The 23,064-nt window shown below is 42.8% G+C and overlaps 1 protein-coding gene across 2 annotated transcripts in view; it reads right to left on the bottom strand.

The window, feature by feature from the left end:
* ttc3 (tetratricopeptide repeat domain 3) overlaps positions 1–22,543 on the bottom strand; it is a 121,725-nt gene extending 99,182 nt beyond the window's left edge. For both annotated transcript variants that reach the window (XM_084319648.1, XM_084319649.1), the window contains exons 1-2: positions 22,434–22,543; positions 21,923–22,006 (exon numbers count right to left, since the gene is read on the bottom strand). In XM_084319648.1, the coding sequence (XP_084175774.1) occupies positions 21,923–21,997 (75 nt within the window). In that variant the 5' untranslated portion in view covers positions 21,998–22,006; positions 22,434–22,543. The remainder of the gene's footprint in view (positions 1–21,922; positions 22,007–22,433) is intronic.
* Positions 22,544–23,064: the final 521 nt, after the last annotated feature.

Here is a 23,064-nt window from a genome sequence, read left to right as displayed (position 1 = left end):
TTTGAAAATCCTGTGGCGAGTCTCATAACTGATTGTGTTAAATGGGCATATGATATCATCTCATATCGATCGCAGGCACCTGAATCTAATCGTATCATATTGTATCGTGAGAGACTTTGTGATATCGGCAAATATCGTATCGTTGTCCAAAGAATCGATATCGTATCGTATCATGATGAAACTGGTGATTCCCACCCCTAGATGCTAGAGTATATGCCTCACTGGGGTGCAAAAGGGCACACAAACATTTTATGGCCTCTGTGAAGTCAAAGTCACACTCTTGTGCTGACGTGCGCCGCACCCTACCATGGCTTTACAGAATGCAATTATATTACCTTGCCACATACACACACAGCGTCAGCGACGAAAATGATCAGTCAAAACTGGTACAATGTTCACTGTGATTATCTGTTCGACATAAACATGGGAGGCCAATTAGCCCTTCTAATGAGGATTGGGCCTTAATTTTTTTTTTTACGCATATGCTATATAAATGAGGGACTGACGTGATAAGATGCCAAAATAAATAAATGGGAAGGAGAGGGTAAGAATCATGGACATGTTACACATGATAAAGTACACGTTACACTGTGTACTGTGTATGTCTGGAGAGAGAGGAAAGGAGTTGAATGAATGATATATATTTTTAGTGTGGATGAAGAAACACGGTTGTAAAACACAACATAAAAGAGCAGTTTCCTATTCACAAAGGATGTCATAAAGAGGAACGCTTTCTAAAACAGATTGGATACATGTTACATTACTTGTTGTAACAAAGTACAAAGTCAACATTGTTATACATTCCAGTACTTTCTCTGGTACAATAAACCAATCAATTGCAGGTTGAAATACGGTATATCTCATGGTCGCTAATCAGGAAGTGGACAAAAACAACCCCAGAGGAAGTATTCTCCCCCTCGTCATCATTCAAGGCGGAAAGACTTGGAATGCTTTCATAGTGACCAAAGGCAACACTAACATCAGTACTGCAACTAATGTTGATAATGTTGGTGCAGTTAGGCAGCATTAGCCAGTGTTTCCCCTGAATTAAATTTTTTTTACATTTTAAAGTTAACACTTTAACTGCCACACACGAGATATCTCGGGTTTCCGATAGTTATGTTGAAAGCCACTCACGAGATTTCTAGTTTTTTTTTTTCGCGATCTGAAATCATATTGCATCACGCGAGCCTACCCGAGTATACCCGATAGGGATGGGTACCGAATTCGGTACTTTTGAGGTACCGAACCGAAACACGTCGGTACTACCGAGTATCGAATCAAGTGAGAAACCGAAAAAAAAAAAAAAAAAAAAGTATTAATTTTTTTTTACTTTTTTTTTTTACCTTTTTTTTTCATGTCAACGTTCACACGCACAATATATGCTTACCTAGGATTTGACTTGATTCAACAACAAAGCAGTCGGAGCAATGACGAGCCGAAAACTGTAGAAATTGTAGTTATTTGAAGTTTGGATTTTTTTTTTACGACTGAGGTAGGTAAATTAAATTTCTTGAGACTAAAGTACCGAAAAAAGGTACCGTTGGGTACCGGTATCGATTCACAGGTACCGGTATCGGTTCAAATGTGAAAGGTACCCATCCCTAATACCCGAGCACCGCCGGCGATCATATGTGGAAAAAAGCGCCCCCTATCGTAGGGCTGGGTGATAAAACGATAACGATAACTATCGCGATAAATTATTTCCTCGAAATAAACATGAAACGTGGTCGCAAAGTTTCGATATATCGATTTTCCAAGCTTGGATATGAGCACGCACTAACAACCAATCGGTGAAGGAGATGGCCGAGAGCGAAGGAGACCAGGAAGGAGACCCAGCGCTGCACCTCTGGGTAGAGAGGTAGGACTCACTCAACAACAAGGCTTGCTAGGCTAACTAGCTTGCACGGCGATGTTTTATATATTTACGTGCCGAGTATGTGTGCGGCATGAATTCTGAGGCCACGTTCATAGTAGTGTGTGGTATACAGTGGACGTCGTTTCAATATATTGTGGCGGAAGAGAGTATTTTAGTGTCATATTTATTTAGTGATGCACCGATGTGAAAATTGTGGCCGATACCGATAACCGATATTAATATTGCTGTTCTGGCCGATACCGATATTTACCGATGTCGATATCTCTGTATAGAAAACACTTTAACGCATAATTTTTTTACTTTTGTAACTTATTTTCAGAAATGACTGATTTTTTAAACTATTTAAGGCCAAAACATGTAAAAAGAAAAAAAAAGATAAAAAAAAAAAAAAAAAAAAAAAAAAAAATTTTAATATCGGATATCGGCCCCATCTTGATATCGGACCGATACCGATGTGTAAAAAAACGGCCATATCGGCCGATATTATATCGGCGGCCGATATATCGTGCATCACTATATTTATTACATTGCCATGATATATTCCGCTTGTCGGCTAACTTCTAACGTGCGCGGACTGATGACGACATCAACTCGACTCGAGACATTCGCAGCAGCATAATAAGACAACAGGCTGGCTAGGCTAACTAGCTTGCACGGCGATGTTTTATATATTTACGTGCAGAGTATGTGTGCGGAGTGAATTCTGAGGCCACGTTCATACTCATAGTAGTGTGGGTATACAGTGGACGTCGTTTCAATATATTGTGGCGGAAGAGAGTATTTTAGTGTATTTAATTAAACTTGACATACATTATATCGACGATAATTATCGATATCGAATTATATGAAAATAATTTTATAATTTTATCGCGATAACGTTTTTGGTCATATCGCCCAGCCCTACCCTATCGTCTCCCAGATGACATAAGGGATTTTGGAATGGACTCAATGAAAATGGATGGGGAAAAAAATCCAGTACTCCACATTTTCCAGTCCACTGATCCAGCCGGGGTTACCACAGTTCATTCTGGAGCCTCTCAGCCCGGCGGAATCATGTGTACTACTGTATCACGTTGGATCCATACACTTATCGATTTTTTCGAATGGTGATCAGGAATTGGAATATACCAGTTGGATACCATCTGATGTCAGGTAAGGAATCTATGTTATCAGTGTTAGGATAATCAGACAAATTTTGATGAAGATATAGGCTGTTTTGTGAAATGGGCTCTTTCGGTTTCACTGTAAAAGTCCAAGAGGAAATCAACGCGGCGATTATCCGTGCGCGGCCCGAATGTGCTTGCGTGCACGTATAATATTGATCATCTAGCGTTTATTTGAAAACGATTCATAAATAGGCCGACGAATATCAACGTTGTGGAATATTCCAGTAAAAGACGATTTTCATAGAATGGTCCAGAATGAACTGTTTTTTATCTCAAAACGGGTGCTTTTCTAAATGCTCTGAAACGGAAATGAAGCGATAAAAAACCAATCTGCCTTGACAGCACTGACTGCAAACAAGTCATTGATAAGCGACGGGCAGATTAGACACATAGCCATAATTTAAAACATAGATTAGGCGATATTAACGTTAACATTGAAGTGGACCGTGGCATCAAGGGGGTAAAAAGGAAAACCCGGCGTGGCACTCAAAGTGTTAAATGCATCAATCTGGTGCACTTTGAGAGCAAAATAAAGAGGCTAGATCTATGATGAACTTTGTGCTCAAAACACAAAATCGACTAGACTGCAGTGCTTTCTCCCTGCAGCCTTTTCCTCAGGTCAGTCTTTTACATTAACACTTTGCATGGGCCAGAACCTACTGCCTCCCAGGAGCCAGGGTCTCGGACATCAAGGCAGCACTCCCTTCACTCATTAAGGACCATCCTCAGGCATTGTAGTGATATGCAGCCAGACCCAGATAAGATCAGGGACATACAACACATGCCAACACCCCAAAACAAAGATGATCTGCACAGATTCATGGGAATGCTAACATACCTGTCCCCCTATATACCAAAGTTTGCAGATAAGGCTCACACCTTGAGGGGGCTGCTAAAAAACGAAGCTCCATGGATATGGGACACTGACCACCAGAAATGCTTCGAGGACCTGAAGTCAACAGTTACAGAGCATGCATGTCTGAAGTACTATGACTAGAGCTGCCGCAGTTACCGCAATATCGCGGTATCGCTGTTACGTCACGCCCACCGCAGCGTTTAACTGAATACCGCATCAACGCTGTTTTTTATAATAATACTCTCAACCAAAGCAATGCAAGGGAAACATTTTGATTGACAGTCGAATCTGCCAATTACGTCACACCGCTTGCACCCGCCTCTGCCGTTACCACCAATCGGCAAGCACCTATTCGGTTTTTACTTCCTGGATGTTAGCCATTGATCACAACAAGGCTAATAACATTAGCTCCCCGCCGGAGTGGACTACCAGAGCTCCAGTCCACAGGAGTACTAAACGAGGCATAATGATTTTACTGCAACGAATGTTATAATAAAAGCCCTTCGTTCTATACACTTGTCTGATTGAAAACTTTATTAACAGACCGCAGAATGTGCACAACTCAGCACGCTCTGAGCAAAGGAAGGAATGGAGATATGAATTGAGTAATGCTTGCCTTGCTATGGTCCGGTAAATACGCTGTTATTGAACGTGTAACTATATAACGTCGTTAATGCCACAAAACGAATGCCTTTGTTAATCAAGTAGTAACTTTATAATAATAAGAAGAAGAAAGGGTCGGGGGGGGGTAACCACCGGGCGCTACCAGCCTACCACCCCTGCCCGTGACACCGAGTGAACGGCGCACGACCAGAGGGGAGACTTCGAATCTGTGTTTCACTTTCAATAACGAATGCGTGCTTCGTTAGTTTTTTTTAAACGCTTTATTGAAAGTGCATAAATTGTTTTTAACTTGTTTCTCTGCACATAACGTAAATTGTTAAACTAGTGCTTCAGCTTCTGTACCATCAAGTATGGTAAAGCAACAGTCTATGATGCTCACAGCATTAGAGCAGCCAGCCAGTGGTTTTACAAAACCAGTGTATCCATTCACATCTAACAAATGCAGGCTGAACTATTCAATTATATCAACTGTAACTATTAAATTGTTTTTATAAATGTCTCTCTATAAACATACAATCAGTCTCTCTTTAACATGTAAATTAACTGTAAATCTGGCAAATAAGAGCTTTTGCTCTGCCACCATCAAATATACATTAATCAATAGGGAAAGAAACAATCTCTCTCTTTTGCTGTTTGGCTGGCCTCAGAGTCCTCCTGTACCTAGTCGAAGCGTCGGCTAGTGTTGTGATTCCAGATGCTTTCAATGCAATTGGATGTGCTGTTTTTAGCGGTAGACAGTATTTTGACTGAGGCTACGTTTAGACGAGCGTTTTGGGGTGGAAGTCTGAACAGAAACCGCAAAAGTCTTCCTGCGGTTTCACTTCGTTTAGACAAGCGTTTTGGGGTGGAATTCTCAGACGAATGCAGACAAGCCCTGCTGTCACACGATTGGCGCACATGTCACATGACGTGCTGTGAAGACCCGCCCTACTCTGCCTCTGATTCGCAGACTGTGGATGGGGAATGTGATTGGGCCAAAGCAGAGTCACTCACAGACAGAGAGTCCAGTCACGCCGCGGGACACATTCTTGTGTAACCCTTTCACTGCCACACCACGTCACTCCCAAATAAGAAAAACAGCTCAACATGTATTTTTGACTGTCGAAAACGAAATAAAATACTGCATTCCGCCTGCATTATGAATTTATGATGAGATAGTAACGAAATAGTAACGCACAGCCACTTGGACAAGTAACTGCAATCAGATTACTGGCTTTTAAAGATTAACGCGTTAGATTACTATTTTCGGGGGAAAGTAATCAGATTACAATAACACGTTACTTAGTAACGCGTTACCGGCATCACTGCTGACGCATCCAACAAGGTTTCACTCGGCTGTGTGATTTAATTCAAGGTGGATCGCTGTTGTCGTTTGAACAACTTCAGATTTCATGGGAACTAGTACCAATCCCCCAAATCAAGAATGTTTAAGATGAATGAAGTAAGATTTTGATTATTTGAAATATGGCCTGTGTAGACTAAACTATGCACAGAATTATGTCAGTCTACAAGGTCCGGATTCTACATGGTCCGGCAATGTAGACCTTGTAGACTCCACTACAGACCAATTATCAGTGAATGTTCATGGAAGGGCAACTTCCACAAAAAAACAAAGAACTCACCAAAACATCTCAGTAGCACCTTATCTAAATGTTATATTTCATATATGGAGATTCATATTTATTTATGTATTGCATGCATTTCTACATTTTATTTCCTATTTTGTTTATTCATCCCAGTATCTTTCTTTCTTATGTGTGGAATTCTACAAGGCGCGCCCCCACACACACACACACACACACACTTACATTTAGTCATTTAGCTGACGCTTTTATCCAAAGCGACTTACAAGTTCTGTACGACAAGACAGCAAGAAGGGTACAACTCTATCAGCTGAGTAACAATGTTCATCAAGTGTTGCATGTTACAGTGTAGGTTAGTTTATTAGGACAAGTGCATGACAGTATGGTTAGTCACGGTTAGATTTTTTTTTTTTTTTTTTATCATTTCAGATAATGGTTGAAGAAGTGAGTCTTTAGTCGACGGCAAAAGATTGGACGGGATTCGGCTGTCCTAACTGGGATGGGTAGTTCACACACACACAAATCGAAGTAAAAAAAGAAAAAAATTTGAAAAAAATAATAATTTTTTTTTTTTTTTTTTTAACTTCGATTTTTTTTTAATGTTCGAAGCTTGTGCCATCGAACGAAGCTTCGAAGCTTCAAAGTATTTAAGACAGCCCTAATCACGACTGCAGCTGCCGCAGATAATTACCCCCACTCTGCCCCGGACAGCATGTGACTGTGCTGAACAAGGATAGAGGGACATGGCATCCAGCTATCATTGTACAAAAATGCAATGAGCCAAGAAGCTATGTTGTACAAACACCAAATGGCAACCAGGTCAGGCGGTGCAGGAGCCACCTGCGTGAGCTATACATCCCACAGATGCAGAGAAGTCCAACACAGACACACTTTGCTGTGCCACAGCTTCAAGAGGACACCCACGAGGGCCCACCGGAAACACCTACAATGCAGAGTGACCCACCGGAAACACCTACGATGTCACCCTGTACTACACAGGTGCCCAATAGCCCAGGACCAAGACGCACAAGATGTGGGAGGGTTGTGAACAGACCAGATTTTTACAAAGACTATGTGACCTGAGCACACATTATTGCACGGAAGATGCCCACTACAGAGGGCCAGAACAACACCAGGAGCACAAGGCTGGGTCATCATGGGGACTCTGGTGCTTTGTTATCATTATGGTCTTGGGGGGTGAATGTAAAACTAAATAAGGGGGAGGATTTGCACTTGGTGATGTGATTTCAGTGGACTATTGACATAAGAGTGTTCCGCTAATTATATGGGGCGATGCTGCTAAACAGGGGGGATGTAGTGATATGCAGTAGGTACCATATAATGCCGGTGTGCACCCCGGACGATATATAAGAGTGCACCAGTATGTATGAGCGTCGCTATGTTAACCAAGTAAACTTGAGTCCAGTCTGCAACTCGTTGTCTTCATTGTCTCGATAACACTTCAGGCATCATCCATCATCATCCACTCCGGGTCTAATGACATTAAGTATCAACAGTCTGAGTTATTGAGGGAGGACTTTAGGGCCCTGATCTCCACAGTCCAGTCATCTAATAAATCCTGCATTATCTCTGGTCCCTTTCCCTCCCCTAGGTATGGGGATGGCAAGTACAGCAGGATCCGTGAACTTCATATCTGGCTGAAGGGTTACTGTTGCCTAATGATGATTCCCTATATAGATCATTTCTATGTTTACTGGAGACGTCCGGAGCTCTTTGCTAGGGATGGCCTTCATCCCAACTGGAATGGAGCCCGGCTGCTCTCCATGGGTATGGACATGGCTCTGAGATCTGCAGTGAGTGGGAGTAGGGAACTGGTCCGAAAACATAGAACAGTGGATGTGGCCTGAAATGGGGTGAGTCCGCTCCATCTCATAGTTCCTTGTGTCCATGTTTTTAAAGCCACTCCCAGGGATCAGGCGGATCAAAGCCCTATTGATGGACCTACTCATAAATAACCTCTGTACCTAATGATACAGTCTATGCCACAGTTAGTCTGAACAGCCCATCTGCCTTCAAGGATAGGAAAGGGCTTGGCCTAATCCATTTAAACATACGAAGCCTTCCTTCAACAACATAAGTTAGACCCAGGCCTGTACAGTGCGACATATATCTCGCACGTGCTACAGCAACAGCGGTCTGTGCGATGAATGGATTTACTTCACTAGCACTGGTGCGATAGGGATTCGGTTCATATAGATACTCTTATTTTGAAAATCCTGTAGCGGGTCTCATTTCTGCCCACGCGCAGCTCCAGCTATAATAACTAGGCTCGACAGCTAGCAACATTCAGGTGCATATGATACTCTTATTTTGAAAAAACTCCGTGACAACTCGACGAGTCATATCCGCCCTATCCGTGCTTGCAAGCAGAGCAGCGTGTTGGTGCGCACTGCTGCTGCGACAGCTGAGGCTAGTGCTACTGATAAAATTATGGATATACTGTCATTATATTCTAATTCAGAGATGCTAGTGCTGGGTGATTTTAACTTGGACTGGCGAAATGCTGCTTCTAGTTACCTGAAGGAGGTGAGTGGTAACCTCTGCCTTACTCCGTTGATTACTGAGAGCACTAGACCAAACCCTAAAGATCATGCTAAATCCACTCTCATTGACTTGATATTTTCTAACAGATGTGACAGGATCTCTGCTAGTGGTGTTTTTGATTTAGGCATTAGTGATCATTGTCCTACGGTCTGTGTTAGATCCACAAAGCTGCTGAAATCAAGACCGCGTATTGTTCAAAGGAGAAATCTTAAAATCTTTAACCCCCAAACCTTTTTGGAGAACATTGCTACTAATAATATTCTATGTTTAGCAGGGTCTGATAATGTGCAAACTGCACTGGATTCTTTTATAAAGACATTTAATTGCTTTGTAGATAAACATGCTCCTTATAAAAGGACTAGGATTAAGGATAGGGTGGCACCGTGGTTCTCAAGTGAGCTGTCAGCATTATTTTCTGAGCGGAACTCTGCATGGTCACGTGCTAGACGCACTGGGGATACGCAAGACTGGCTTTCCTTCAGACAACTTAGAAATAGAACTACTGCAGCTGTGAGGAAGGCTAAATCTGATAACTTTTTAGTAGGGGTGTAACGGTACACAAAATCCACGGTTCGGTACGTACCTCGGTTTTGAAGTCACGGTTCGGTATTTTTTCGGTACAGTGGGGGGGGGGGGGGGGGGGGGGGGGGCGATACCAGTGCATACATTTAAAAAAATATATATAAATTATACTTTTTTTTTTATACAGCTGTTTTATATATACTGTATTTTAGTAATAACTAGAAAGTAATGGTATTTATTCAACAACAGGTGATTGATTATGATACTAATACAAATCTATACACAGAGTATGGGGCTGCAGCACAGCAGATATACCCTACTCCAACGATCCACACAGACATTACACGGTGTTGCACTCGTTACCAAGTGGCTCTGCAGATATACCCTACTCAGTCGGGCTCCGTTGGAGAGGATCTGTTGTGATTTTTGCACAATAAATATTCAACATTCTCTTTTGAGACTCCGCCTCAGACTCTTATCATTTGGCACTAAAAGCTAAACATTGTCACAGATATGGCTGTTCGCAACATGTCATTAATTGTGTACGCGAGGTGGTTCAGTAAAGACGCTAACGTGAGCTAGGTTAGCTAGCATGGAGCTACCGGCAGATGGAAAGACTAACTTTACTGGTGAAAATGTGATTTACGTTGGAATACTCCTTTCCCAACTTGCTGTACTTTGCTTGCAGGTCTGCAGCCATTATTGCTGGATTATGAATAGTCCCAACTTTAGCCAAGGTAACGTTAAGCTAAAACTAGCTCTTCGGCTATGCTAACACCAGCAAGCGAACCCATCAGAGCTCCCCGTCACACTGCTCTGTTGGGGGGATGGCATTTAAGAAAGTATCTGCTGTTAAAATGACAAACAGCATTGACACTTTAATTCACGGTCGGTTAAACACACGTTTGTTTTATAATGCTCACAGCAGACCGCAGTGTTGTTGATAAATTACGTGGGGCCGGGGGGATTTAAGTTCCGCAAAAAAAGGTTCCGCACCGTTGCAATCGTACGGTGCACAGCCCGTACTGTACCGGAGGACCACATTGACGCGGTACAGTACGTATCCGCGTACCGTTACACCCCTACTTTTTAGACTTAGTCTCGAATTCCTACTATAACCCAACTAAATTCTGGGGTGCAGTAAACCTGTCAAAATAACCCTGCTACATTGCCATTGTGTATTAATGTGGCTGATTGTAAAATCTCGGATCCTCAGGAAATTTGTCTTGCTTTCAATAAACACTTCATTGAGGCTGGGACCTTATTTGACAGGTTGTCTACTGGGCTGGCTCCACTGGATGTTGACTCTGACCCTAGCCCAATCTTCGATCATGCCTCGTGTGTACCTACATTTTCCTTCCAGCCATTTTCATCTAGTGAAACTCAATATCTTGCAATCCATAGACCCTAAGTGTTCTACTGGTGTGGACAATTTAGACTATTTTTTTTATAAAACTGGCAGCCCCTGTCATTTGTGAGCCATTGTCACACATCTTTAACCTTTCTATTGCATCTGGCATAGTCCCGCAAGTGTGGAAATCTGCCAAGGTGCTCCCCTTGCATAAAGGGGGGGATAGGGATAAGATGGATAACTATCGTCCTATCTCCAAATTATCATGCCTAGCCAAAGCACTGGAGACCTTGGTAAACAACCAATTGACACCAGCACCAGATCACACCTACAAAGCAGCCCCCCCACCCCCCACCCACCCACACCCATCAGCAACGGCACCCCACCCCCAACACCAGCAGACTGCCCACCACCCCCAACCCTGACGATCACAACCAGTCAGGTCAGTAGGCAGCTCTCCAGAATTAATGTAAACAAGGCCAGAGGACCGGACAACACTAATCCCAGGGTGCTCAAGGTATGTGCAGAGCAGCTGGCAGCACCGCTCCAGCATCTTTTCAACCTCTCCCTGAGGCTGGAGAGGGTGCCCCAGCTCTGGAAGACCTCCTGCATTGTCCCGGTGCCCAAGAAGGGACGTCCCAGCACCCCCAACGACTACAGGCCAGTCGCTCTGACGTCACACGTCATGAAGACGTTTGAGAGACTGGTCCTGCAACACCTCAAGCCCCTGGTGCGTGACTCCCTCGACCCCCTGCAGTTTGCATACCAGGCAAACATCGGGGTGGAGGATGCCATCATCTACATGCTCCACAGAGCGTACACGCACCTGGAGAAGCCGCGCAGCTCAGTGAGGATTATGTTCTTTGATTTCTCCAGCGCCTTCAACACCATCCAGCAGTCACTGCTAGCGGAGGAGCTCTCTGCGATGCAGCTGGAGCACGGCTTGGTGGCCTGGATCAAGGACTACCTCACTGAGAGGCCACAGTACGTCAGACTAAAGGACAGTCAGTCTGACGTACTGGTGAGCAACACCGGCGCCCCCCAGGGAACTGTGCTGTCACCCTTCCTCTTCACCCTCTACACCTCAGACTTCTGCCGCAACTCCAGCGGGTGCCACCTGCAGAAGTTCTCAGACGACTCCTCCATCGTAAGCTACATCACCGACGATGATGAGGAGGAGTACAGAGCCCTGGTGGAGAGCTTCGTGGGGTGGAGCGACAGCAACCACCTCCAACTCAACACCAGTAAGACCAAGGAGCTGGTGGTGGACTTCCGGAGGGGCAAGAAGAGGCCCCCCCCGATTCCCATCTCCATCCGAGGGGTGGATGTGGAGATGGTGGACTCATACAAGTTCCTTGGGGTACACCTGAACAATAAACTGGACTGGTCGGACAACACAGAGGCCCTCTACAGGAAGGGACAGAGCAGGCTGTTCTTCCTGAGGAGACTCAGGTCCTTCAATGTGTGCAACAAACTGCTGCAGTCTTTTTACCAGTCTGTTGTGGCCAGCATCCTCTTCTATGCTGTGGCATGCTGGGGAGGCTACATCAACTCAAGGGACACCAACAAGCTCAACAAGCTGGTGAGGAAGGCTAGCTCCGTGGTGGGAGTCGAGCTACCTAGACTTGAGGTGATGGTAGAGAGGGGGATGATAAGGAAGCTGGATGCCATCATGGAGAACCCCTACCACCCCCTCTACGACGAGCTAGTCAAGATGAGAAGCTCGTTCAGCCACAGACTCATTCCCCCCCGACACTCAACTAACCGCCTCGGACAGTCCTTCATACCAGCGGCCATCAGGCTCCACAACAGTGGGCAGCGACTAGCAGCCTCCAGGCCCCACAACAGGGGGCAGCGACAGCGACTGCTACCAGACATTGACCTGGGACTTATAGGAACCCAAGGGGGACAACGTAGACTACCCTGGTACTTTGATTAATGTATACTCAGTAGATAGTAAATTATAACACTACCTCATGCATACTGCACCTTATGTGACACTGTGAATAATGTGAATATTCCTCAGCTAGTCAGATAGTAAATTATATTGACCACATTGATCAATTTGTTTACACTGCCTGTGTTGTCCTTTACTACCTGTATACTGTGTTGTTTTACTATCTGTACCCCTCCCCCCCTCCCCCCCATGCTGCTATGATGCCTGAATTTCCCCAAGGGGATCAATAAAGGAATATCTTATCTTATCTTAATTAAAAACCTTTTTCTCAAGTTGCTCAGTGCTAAGTACTCACCAATCAGGTTTCAGAGCAAATCATAGTACCATTACAGCGGTTACTTTGGTCACTAATGACATTATTTCAGCCCTGGACAATGGGAAGCATTGTGCAGTTCTCTTTGTAGACCTCTCAAAGGCGTTTGATACAGTAGACCAGGGGTAGGCAACCCTAGGCATGCGTGCCTGCATAGGCACGCGGGGGCATTTGCATAGGCACAGGGGGTAGCACTAATAAAAAAAAAAAAAAAAATCCATTTTTTTTTTTGAAATATTATAGTGAACTATTTTGCACTGTTGTCGCATTTATCTTGTTGAAATCCTCCCACAGGTTCTTTTTACTTCCACATATTTAATAGAGACCCTTTATTTGTTTATTATTTCAATTTAGCTGGAAATACATTGCTACATCATTCAGTAACATTTGCAGAGCCTTATAACAAAAACATTATTACGGTAACCATTGTGACCAGTGGGATTAATCAACAAATTGTATTATTTATTTTTCTATTTCATTGAACATTGCACATGTTAAAAGCCATTTTTTTACTCAAAATGTGAGTATTACCAAGTCAACTTGTGTTCTTAAAACAATGACAATAAACATAGTTTTATTAGGTTGAAATAATGTGGTTGTGTACTTATTTTTCTGTTAACTTATTATGGATTGAAAACTGAAAACCTTAATGCACAGTAACTGAACTCAATATTTTTAAGTTCTGGTAACTAATACATTTTTTTTTACAGTGTAGTCTTGCGATCAATCAAAACTTATTTACACGATATACCTCACATTCACCCTCCATTCACATCCTGGTGTTCTCCTGGTGTTCTCCATTAGGCCTGTAGGTGGAGCTATGACAGCATACGTACAGTACACACACTGATGGTGTGTGATTTGTCCAAAAATGAATGGGCAAATGTGAGTGAAATGGTCGCACTGTATGCAGCTGTTTGTCTGCATTGCATTCCCCGCCCCCCCCCCCCCCCCCCAACTCAGATTTAGGGTTGATACAACCATCATAATAATATTGTTAATAATAACAATAACAATAATGATGTAATAATGTAAAAATTATCATTAAAATGATAATTATGAGAAAAAAAAATTACGATGCATGGAATATTGTTGAGGCACACTAGTTACAACTATATTTCAAACAGGCACTCCATGTCAAAAAGGTTGCTGACCCCTGCAGTAGACCATCACTTGCTTTGGAATAGTCTAGCTAGCATTGGCCTGGATAAAGCCGCTTGTGCTTGGTTTCAGGACTATTTATCTTCAAGGTGTCAATCTGTGAATTCAGGTAACTTTCAATCTGATTTCCTGCCATTGTCTAAGGGTGTACCACAGGGTTCGGTATTGGGGCCGGTCCTCTTTACAATCTATATTAATGATATTGTTTCTAGTCTTTCAGCACTAGCAGGTTGTCAGGCTCATCTTTATGCAGATGATACAGTTGTCTACTGCATTGCGGATACTGTTCAGGAAGCTATTGTGAACCTGCAGCTTGCGTTTGACACTCCAAAATGCTCTAGCTAAGCTCAAGTTAGTGCTTAATGCTAGTAAAACCAAGTCTATGATGTTTTCTAGAGCCAGGGTTATAGATTATGACATGCTGCTACACCTAACAACAGCAAATGGTTTGTATATTGAAAGAGTTAGTGAGTATAAATATCTTGGTATATGGCTGGATGATAAACTTTCTTTTAAATTCCATATAGATAACCTAGCTACAAAATTACGGCAAAAGATTGGTTTCTTGTACCGTAACCGCGCTAGTTTTCCTATGTTCTGTAGGAAAAGAATTGTACAGGCTGTTTTTTTGTCAATATTGGACTATGGTGATGTAATTTACAGGCATGCGTCTGCGTCTACATTAAGGCCTTTGGATTCCGCCAACCACTCCGCCCTAAGATTTATTACGGGTGACAAATATGATACTCACCATTGTATTTTGTATGAGAGGGTAGGCTGGCCATCTCTCTCGTTGCGACGTAGTTATCATGGGTATCTTTATCTACAAAGCAATTATTGGCAAACTTCCACCTTATATTACATCTTTGTTGGTCTGGAGTGCTGTCACCTACCAAACTCGTTTGAATGATCGGCTTGTGCTCAGGGTGCCTCGAGTTCGGTCTGAGCTTGGAAAGTCTGCCTTCTCCTACGATGCTCCATACACATGGAATACCCTGCAAAAGACTCTAAAGCTTGGAGCATTCCCGTCATTCATGGAGTTTAAAGGCATTGCACTTGACCTATGTACTGAATCATGTAATTGTTTTTAATCCATCATTGTAGTAATTGTAATTCATTGTAATTATTAACCGTTATGATATTTGTGTCCTTTGTTAACTCGTCACTGTAAATGAGAGAAACCTCAGTGCTTTCACGAGTATAAATAAAGGTTTGAAATGCCACACCAGAGATTTCTCTAGTTGAATGCCCATCACGAGAATATTCGTTTTATTCGTTTTATTTTATTAGCGATCTGAAATCATATTGCATCAAGCGAGTCTACCGTTGGAGATCCAGTCACCCCAGGCGCTCAGATGTGAAAAAAGCACCCCCTATCGTCTCCCAGATGGTAAATCACCCTTTTGGATTGGACTCAATGAAATGGGGGGGGGGAACCGCACTCCACATTTTACTTCTCGCTAGGCCTGCCACGATAACACATTTTGCTGGGCGATTAATTGCCCCCGAAAATATCGCGATAAGCGATATTATTGCGACCGGTTAGAGAATTTTTTTGAGACATTTATTTCCCAAAACTTTTATTTTGAAGCCCACCGCTCCGTCTTTTCCGGTGTTTAAGACTTTTATTTTGAAGCCCACCGACCGGACCGGAAGTATTGTTGCGATTATCCTAGCCGACAACTTGACTCGTCCGGTTCTGTGTTTTTTAGTTTTAACGTTAGCTACTAACGTTAGATGCAGCTACTACAGGCAATCAACGATGAGGAGGAAGCGTCAAAGCAGTATTATAATAGAATAGCTGTGGTGCGTAGGCACTGCAGCACGACTAGAAAACGACCTGTTATAATAAATTAATTCATGTTTAACTTGTCCCCGTCTCCAGTCCTTTGACTAGCCCCACCCGTTCATTGTAAACAATGATGCATGTAATTGTATTAACGTTATTCTGTGTTATTCTAACGTTACACTACAAATAACGCTACTTGGTTAAAAGGAGCAACACTATTGAGAAATGTAGTTAAGCTATGTGGTGTTGCCCCACGGAGCTCCTGTGCTGTGCTGTAGTAAAGCCAGCGGCCCGCCTCCCAACACGGACAGTGACTGACAAGGGGCACTGGTTCCGCCTCATTAAAACAAACGCGCAAATAGCAATTAATCGCGCCCGTCAAAATCATTGCATTCATTTTAATTATCGCGGCAATTAATCGATTTATTGCTTATCGCGGCAGGCCTACTTCTTGCTCATGTAACCGGGGTCTCCAGCTTCACTCTGGAGCCGCGGGGAATATGTGTTTTACTGTAATAATATACACGATGGATCAATCAAATGAGCGATTTTTTCGAATGGCGATCAGGAATTGGAATAATCCATTTGGATACCATCTGATCTCAGGTAAGGAATCTTATGTTATCAGTATTAGGATAATCAGACCCGTTTTCACGGATATATAAGCTTTTATGTGATTATGGTGATAGGCTGTTTGACTCTGCTCGCGGTCAGGAAATAGGAGAATCGATTTTCAACTGGCGGCACGAGCGTGCATGCGTACACATATACTATCGATCATCTAGCGTTTATTTGAAAACGATTCATAAATAATGAATCTTTGATAAGCGACGGGCAGATTAGACACATAATAGGCCATAATTTAAAACAGATTAGGCGATATTAACGTTAACATTGGAGTGGATGTGGGCATTCAAGGGACTAATAAGAAATTACACTTGGGCAGTGAAAGTGTTAAGCACCCCCCACAGCCCAAATGAAATGACAAAAAAAAAAAAAAAAAAACATTATAATTTTTTTAATTCAGAGCGCCGCTGCTGAATGCATATAGGGGAAACACTGTTAGCAAGCTAGCTAGCAACAACCAGACGATGTGGCAGTATTTACAGCAGCATTGTCTTTAGTGATGCACGATATATCGGCCGCCGATATAATATCGGCCGATATGGCCGTTTTTTTACACATCGGTATCGGTCCGATATCAAGATGGGGCCGATATCCGATATATATTAAAAAAAAAAAAAAAAAAAAAACGTTTTTTTTTCTTTTTTTTTTTACATGTTTTGGCCTTAAATAGTTTCAAAATATCAGTCATTTCTGAAAATAAGTTACAAAAGTAAAAAAAATATGCGTTTTGGAAAATAGCTCTTTATTTGATTATCATAAAAAAGTGTTTTCTATACAGAGATATCGACATCGGTAAATATCGGTATCGGCCAGAACAGCAATATTAATATCGGTTATCGGTATCGGCCACAATTTTCACATCGGTGCATCACTAATTGTCTTCTATACTTTCCCTCCGTTTCTTGCTCCAGTATGGTCAATGCAATTTCAGTCATACTCAATCAATGCAATATGCTAGGGTTCTCAAACTTTTTTATACCACAACCTCATTTTATTTAGGAATGTTTTTGGCGACCCCACACATAATGTATCACGTAATTTCATTTTGGGATTAAGGAATATCAAAATAAAAGCACACGTTGTTGAACTTGATCATGTTATTAGAAGATTATTACAGCACTATGTTATCAATACACATTTATAAAATGAGGCATATTTCGTCACTTTCACCTACCCACACCCCCACTTTGGGTCACGCGACCCGTAGTTTGAGAACCGCTGTGCTAGGGCAATGGTATGGCTTGCCAAAGACAGAATGGTAGTGGCTAGAAGGCGTCCGCATTACAGCAGGCTGCCTGTGACCATAGAAGTAGTGAGTGTTGCATTGTGGACTCCCCAGTCCCCACATGACATCACAGCAGCTTTATGAATGAAGAATACCTTGAAGACTAACAGGAGGCCTCATTCAAGGGTACTAAGACTATGCATGCACCTCATGGTACCAAAGCACCTCAAAGGCCCTAAAAACAAGGCTGCAAATAGAGCTGCCGCGGTATTGATGTTTTCCTTACCGCACACATTTGCGAAATATTTCCTACCGCTGCGGTTATTACCGCACACACACACAAAAAAAAAGTTTGAATGCATTTTTTTTGTAGTCTACTCTTTATAGCCTATAGCCTGCCTCTAGTCTAAATGTCTATCTTTAGAGGATGACTTCGCAGCATGAATATTGTTTGGGATTCGGCAAGCACGCATTCGTTAAAAGTGAAACACGGATTCGAAGTATCCCCTCTGTGTCGCGGGCAGGGCAGCGCCCGCCGGTTACCCCCCCGACCCTTTCTTCTTATTATTATTATAACGTTACTACTTATGATTACAAAGGCATTCGTTTTGTGGCATTACGTTATATAGTTACACGTTCGTATTTACCGGACCATAACAAGGCAAGCGTTACTCAATTCATATCTCAGTTCCTTTCTTTGCTCAGAGCGTGCAGAGTTGTACCCATTCTGCGGTCTGTTAATAAAGTTTTCAATCAGACAAGTGTATAGAACGAAGGGCTTTTATTATAACATTTCATTGCAGTAAAATCATTATGCCTCGTTCCCTGAGGAGCGATGGTACTAGGGCTGACCTTCGAAGCTTTTTTTGGCAATCGAAGCTTCGGGGCCGAGCTTCGATTTTAATTCGAAGCTTCCGGAAAAAAAATAAAAAAATTTTTTTAAAGAAAATTTTGTAATATTTTTTTTTTATCTTATGTTGTGGGACTTGTACAGCACTTTCGTAAACGTTGTTGTTTTTAAATATGCTCTATAAATAAAGTGGGTTGGATTAATTAATTAAGTAGCCCCTTTCGTGACTGACGCATCCAACAAGGTTTCACTCGGCTGTGTGATTTAATTCAAGGTGGATCGCTGTTGTCGTTTGAACAACTTCAGATTTCATGGGAACTACCAATCCCCCAAATCAAGAATGTTTAAGATGAATGAAGTAAGATTTTGATTATTTGAAATATGGCCTGTGTAGACTAAACTATGCACAGAATTATGTCAGTCTACAAGGTCCGGATTCTACATGGTCCGGCAATGTAGACCTTGTAGACTCCACTACAGACCAATTATCAGTGAATGTTCATGGAAGGGCAACTTCCACAAAAAAACAAAGAACTCACCAAAACATCTCAGTAGCACCTTATCTAAATGTTATATTTCATATATGGAGATTCATATTTATTTATGTATTGCATGCATTTCTACATTTTATTTCCTATTTTGTTTATTCAAAATAGTTTATAGCGCGCACACACACACACCTACACACACACTTACATTTAGTCATTTAGCTGACGCTTTTATCCAAAGCGACTTACAAGTTCTGTACGACAAGACAGCAAGAAGGGTACAACTCTATCAGCTGAGTAACAATGTTCATCAAAGTGTTGCGTGTTACAGTGTAGGTTAGTTTATTAGGACAAGTGCATGACAGTAAGGTTAGTCACGGTTAGATTTTTTTTTTTTTTTTTAATTATCATTTCAGATAATGGTTGAAGAAGTGAGTCTTTAGTCGACGGCGAAAGATTGGACGGGATTCGGCTGTCCTAACTGGGATGGGTAGTTCACACACACAAATCGAAGTAAAAAAAAAATTGATTTTTTTTTTTTTTTTTTAAACTTCGATTTTTTTTTTAATGTTCTTAGCTTGTGCCATCAAATCGAACATTCGAAGCTTCGAAGCATTTAAGACAGCCCTAGATGGTACGTCGGTAATCCACTCCGGTCTCCGGTGGGAGCTAACGTATATTAGCCGTGTTGTGACTGAGCTCTGATCAATGGCTGAGATTCAGGAAGTAAAAGCACTGCAAGACGATCCATCGTGTGACGCGTCTCTCTTCTGACCAATCAGTGGTCTGCAATGTTTCACATGACTTTTCTGGTACCCAATAGGGTCGCTTGGAACCTCGATAGAGGAGTAGGGTATATCTGCAGAGCCGCAGGCCCAACGAGAGAAGGGTGCTTTATTATTATAAAAAAAAAACAGCGGTGACCGTGACGCGGTATTCAGCCTACTCTTGCGGTGGGCGTGATGTAACAGCGATACCGCGGTAATGCGGTAATCGCGGCAGCTCTAGCTGCAAACATCACAAAACAAACTGGTCAGACTACTGATTGGTCTTACTCCTAAAAACCACCTTACCCCTGCCCATTTTGACAATCACACACTAATAAGCATTGGAGGCTTTTAACCAGGGCCGGACTGGGGAAATCATTCAGGCCAGGAAATATAGTGCAAAATATAGCCCAAGTGAGGCCACTTTTTAAGCAGGGGGTCCCCCACCAGGATTTTGTTTGTTACAAAGACTTCATTTCCTGCATTCTGGTGAAGGCATTTTTTTTATTTGTACCCTTTAAATGCCAGTGTTTGTGATGGCATCACAAATTATTGTTAAAAAACAGGCTAGCATAATATGTATGATTAGCAACAACACTGCTTTTGATGGATTTTCAGTTTTTTTGTAATGTCAGATTGAAAAGAATACAATCTTTTATTCAACTTCAGCCCTGATCATACACAGTGTGTGTGATGGCCATATATTTGCAATATATCAAATGCAAAGTCGATTTTTCTGGCGGGGATTATTACAGGCTAGCATGTGTCAATGATTAGCAACAACAGTTTTTTGTAAGGGTCCCGCCTCCACCAATCACATGTGTGTGTGTGTGTGTGTGTGTGTGTGTGTGTGTGTGTGTGTGTGTGAGAGAGCAAGAGAGAGAGAAATAGTTCTCCAACTTGTGTGAGTTGCAGTGATCTCCTGGTTGTTCCCCACTTAGGTTATCCAAGTATTGCGCTGCTGCACCACTAAGATACCCATGTACCTGTCGCAATACTTCCTAAAAGGTCAGTGCAGGGGAGCTCCAGTAGCTCACCACGTACCGCGAGTGCTATTCAGCGCCGTGGACAACCGCGCTGGCGCGGATCTGGGGCTGAGCGCGTTCGAATCCCGGACGGCAGCCGTGCCTTTCCCAGAGTGTCTTCCCCCCCATCTGAACCCTTTCAGCCTGCTTCTGTCGGTCGAACTTGACCAAGTATGAGTGCGATGAAAAAGCAATAAACGCTAAAAAGAACCAGCTGACTGGTCAAAGTTAAAAAAAAAAAAAAAGGTCAGTGCAGTCCACGACACGAGAGGGAGCTCCACAAATCATGTTCAACCCAGATTCGGCTCAAACAAGGGACTAAACACGTTTCGCAATTATGCCACAACAATGTGGAAAGCCCTACCCACAGCCGTACAGGAATGTGAATCCCTATCCTCCTTCAAAACCGCTCTCAAAGAGCACCTACGAGTGGCTGCAATTAGAAACTGGCCCCAGGTAAATGTCAACCCCCACCCCACCCAACCCCTTCCAATGTACAGTTTCTTCCCCTCCAAGTCAAGAGTTTTATTTGTCACGGCATACAAGTATACAATGAAATGCGGGTGGTCTTCGGATGTATATATATATTTTTTTTTAAATGTACCGTAATACATTTGTATGGCATAAATGTCTTGATGAATTGAAAATGGAGGTCCCTTATGTAAAACAAGATGAAAGTCTTTTTCTTTTCCTCTTAGCAGTTGTTAGTATTGAGCTGTACTGTACCCATGCATCTGTTAATAAAGTTGTCAATCAGTTTTATGAATGGCAGTTCAAACTTCCTAAAGCCAGCGCAGTGGTATATATATTCATGGCGATACTCGCGTGATGGGACCCGCCTGTTGTAGTGGAATCTAGACTTACTGGTATGTTGAGTTTCAGTATGACTGACAAAAGGCTTGGTGATGCGCAGGGTTAAGTTAATGACAAGGCAAATATTCAAATCACTGTTCCATGAGCCATTTACTTCCAGAACTACACAGTGATTGATTGAAAACTTTATTAACAGATTGCAGAATGAGTACAATACAGTACAGCTCAATACACACAATTGTTAAAAGGGGATGCATTGCAGACCAGAGCAATACTTTTAGTCTTGTTTGTGATGTTTAAAGTTATCAATCAATACAATCACATGACTTAGTTTAGCACACATTTAATAATAAAAACTCACATGTCCGGATGTAGTGTTGTTCCCGGCGTTGGGACAGTCCACGACCACGAACTCATCTGAGTCTGAATCTGACATTTTGTAAATCTGTAAAAAGAAAAAACACACAAGTAAAAAGACGGAATTAGTGGAGAGACAGTTTGGCCACAACGACAGTGTTGTGTTGGATAATAAAAGACACGACACGTCCGCTATTCAGGCAAATGTATCTTGAAACAAAAACCCCTCTCAGCTTTATTTAGTTAATAGTTAGCTATGATGGCGTAACACACAGTAGTTACGTGGCCATAATGGCTAACTAACCCGTTAGAATTAGCAACAGTGTAGCTTGGCTGTGGGGCTAATAAACACATGTATTTAATAAACCACGTTATGTAACGTTAGCTCTCTGTGTCGTGTACCATCTGCTAGCCGCGTTACCATAAATAATAATAACCAATATATAGCCTACACACCTTGAAGCGTGATGACACGTTCAACGTTTATTAAAGACGACATTATAGACACACGATACCTGTATTCGGACAGCACGTTCCCCTTCCTCAGAATATGTTGTTGACTCCTAGAAGTGGTTGTGTTTGACTCATTATGTTACCAAAGTGTAGCGACTCGACTAGTTCCTGCTTTCAGCAAGTGAAGTGAAGTGAAGCAGCTTCTTCTTCTTCTTCTTCTGACGACCCGGAAGCTGGGCTTCAAGGTAGAACGCGTTCCTGGTTTTACGCACAGCTCCACCCCTAGTTGGCTTGTAGGCGGCAAATGGCAATAGGGGATATCTGCAGAGCCGCAAGCCCAACGTCCCGACGCCCCGCCCACGCACAGTCAAACCGAGTACAAGCCCCGAAGTCCCGCCTCAAACAATAGGGGGTATCTGCAGAGCCGCAGAGCCAGGCTGGAGAGATGCATCTAGCTGCAGCACCACGTCTCCCGGCGGGCTGAGGACCCAGCGGGCTGAGGACCCAGCGGGGTGAGGACCCTCGCTTCCATTGGCTGATTTGCTGAGGACCCTCGCTTCCATTGGCTGATTTGATTTGGGTCCACCCAATGGCTGAATTGGAGTGTTGCACTGCGGGCATTGGCTGATTTGGGAATCAGACTCCTGGTGGTGGAGGGGGGCGGCTACGACGCGCTGACGAAGAGCGGGCTTC

The sequence above is a fragment of the Notolepis coatsorum genome (assembly GCF_963971535.1).
Source record: "Notolepis coatsorum genome assembly, chromosome: 8".
NCBI classification, from domain to species: domain Eukaryota; kingdom Metazoa; phylum Chordata; class Actinopteri; order Aulopiformes; family Paralepididae; genus Notolepis; species Notolepis coatsorum.
This window is presented reverse-complemented; position numbering and strand designations above follow the sequence as displayed.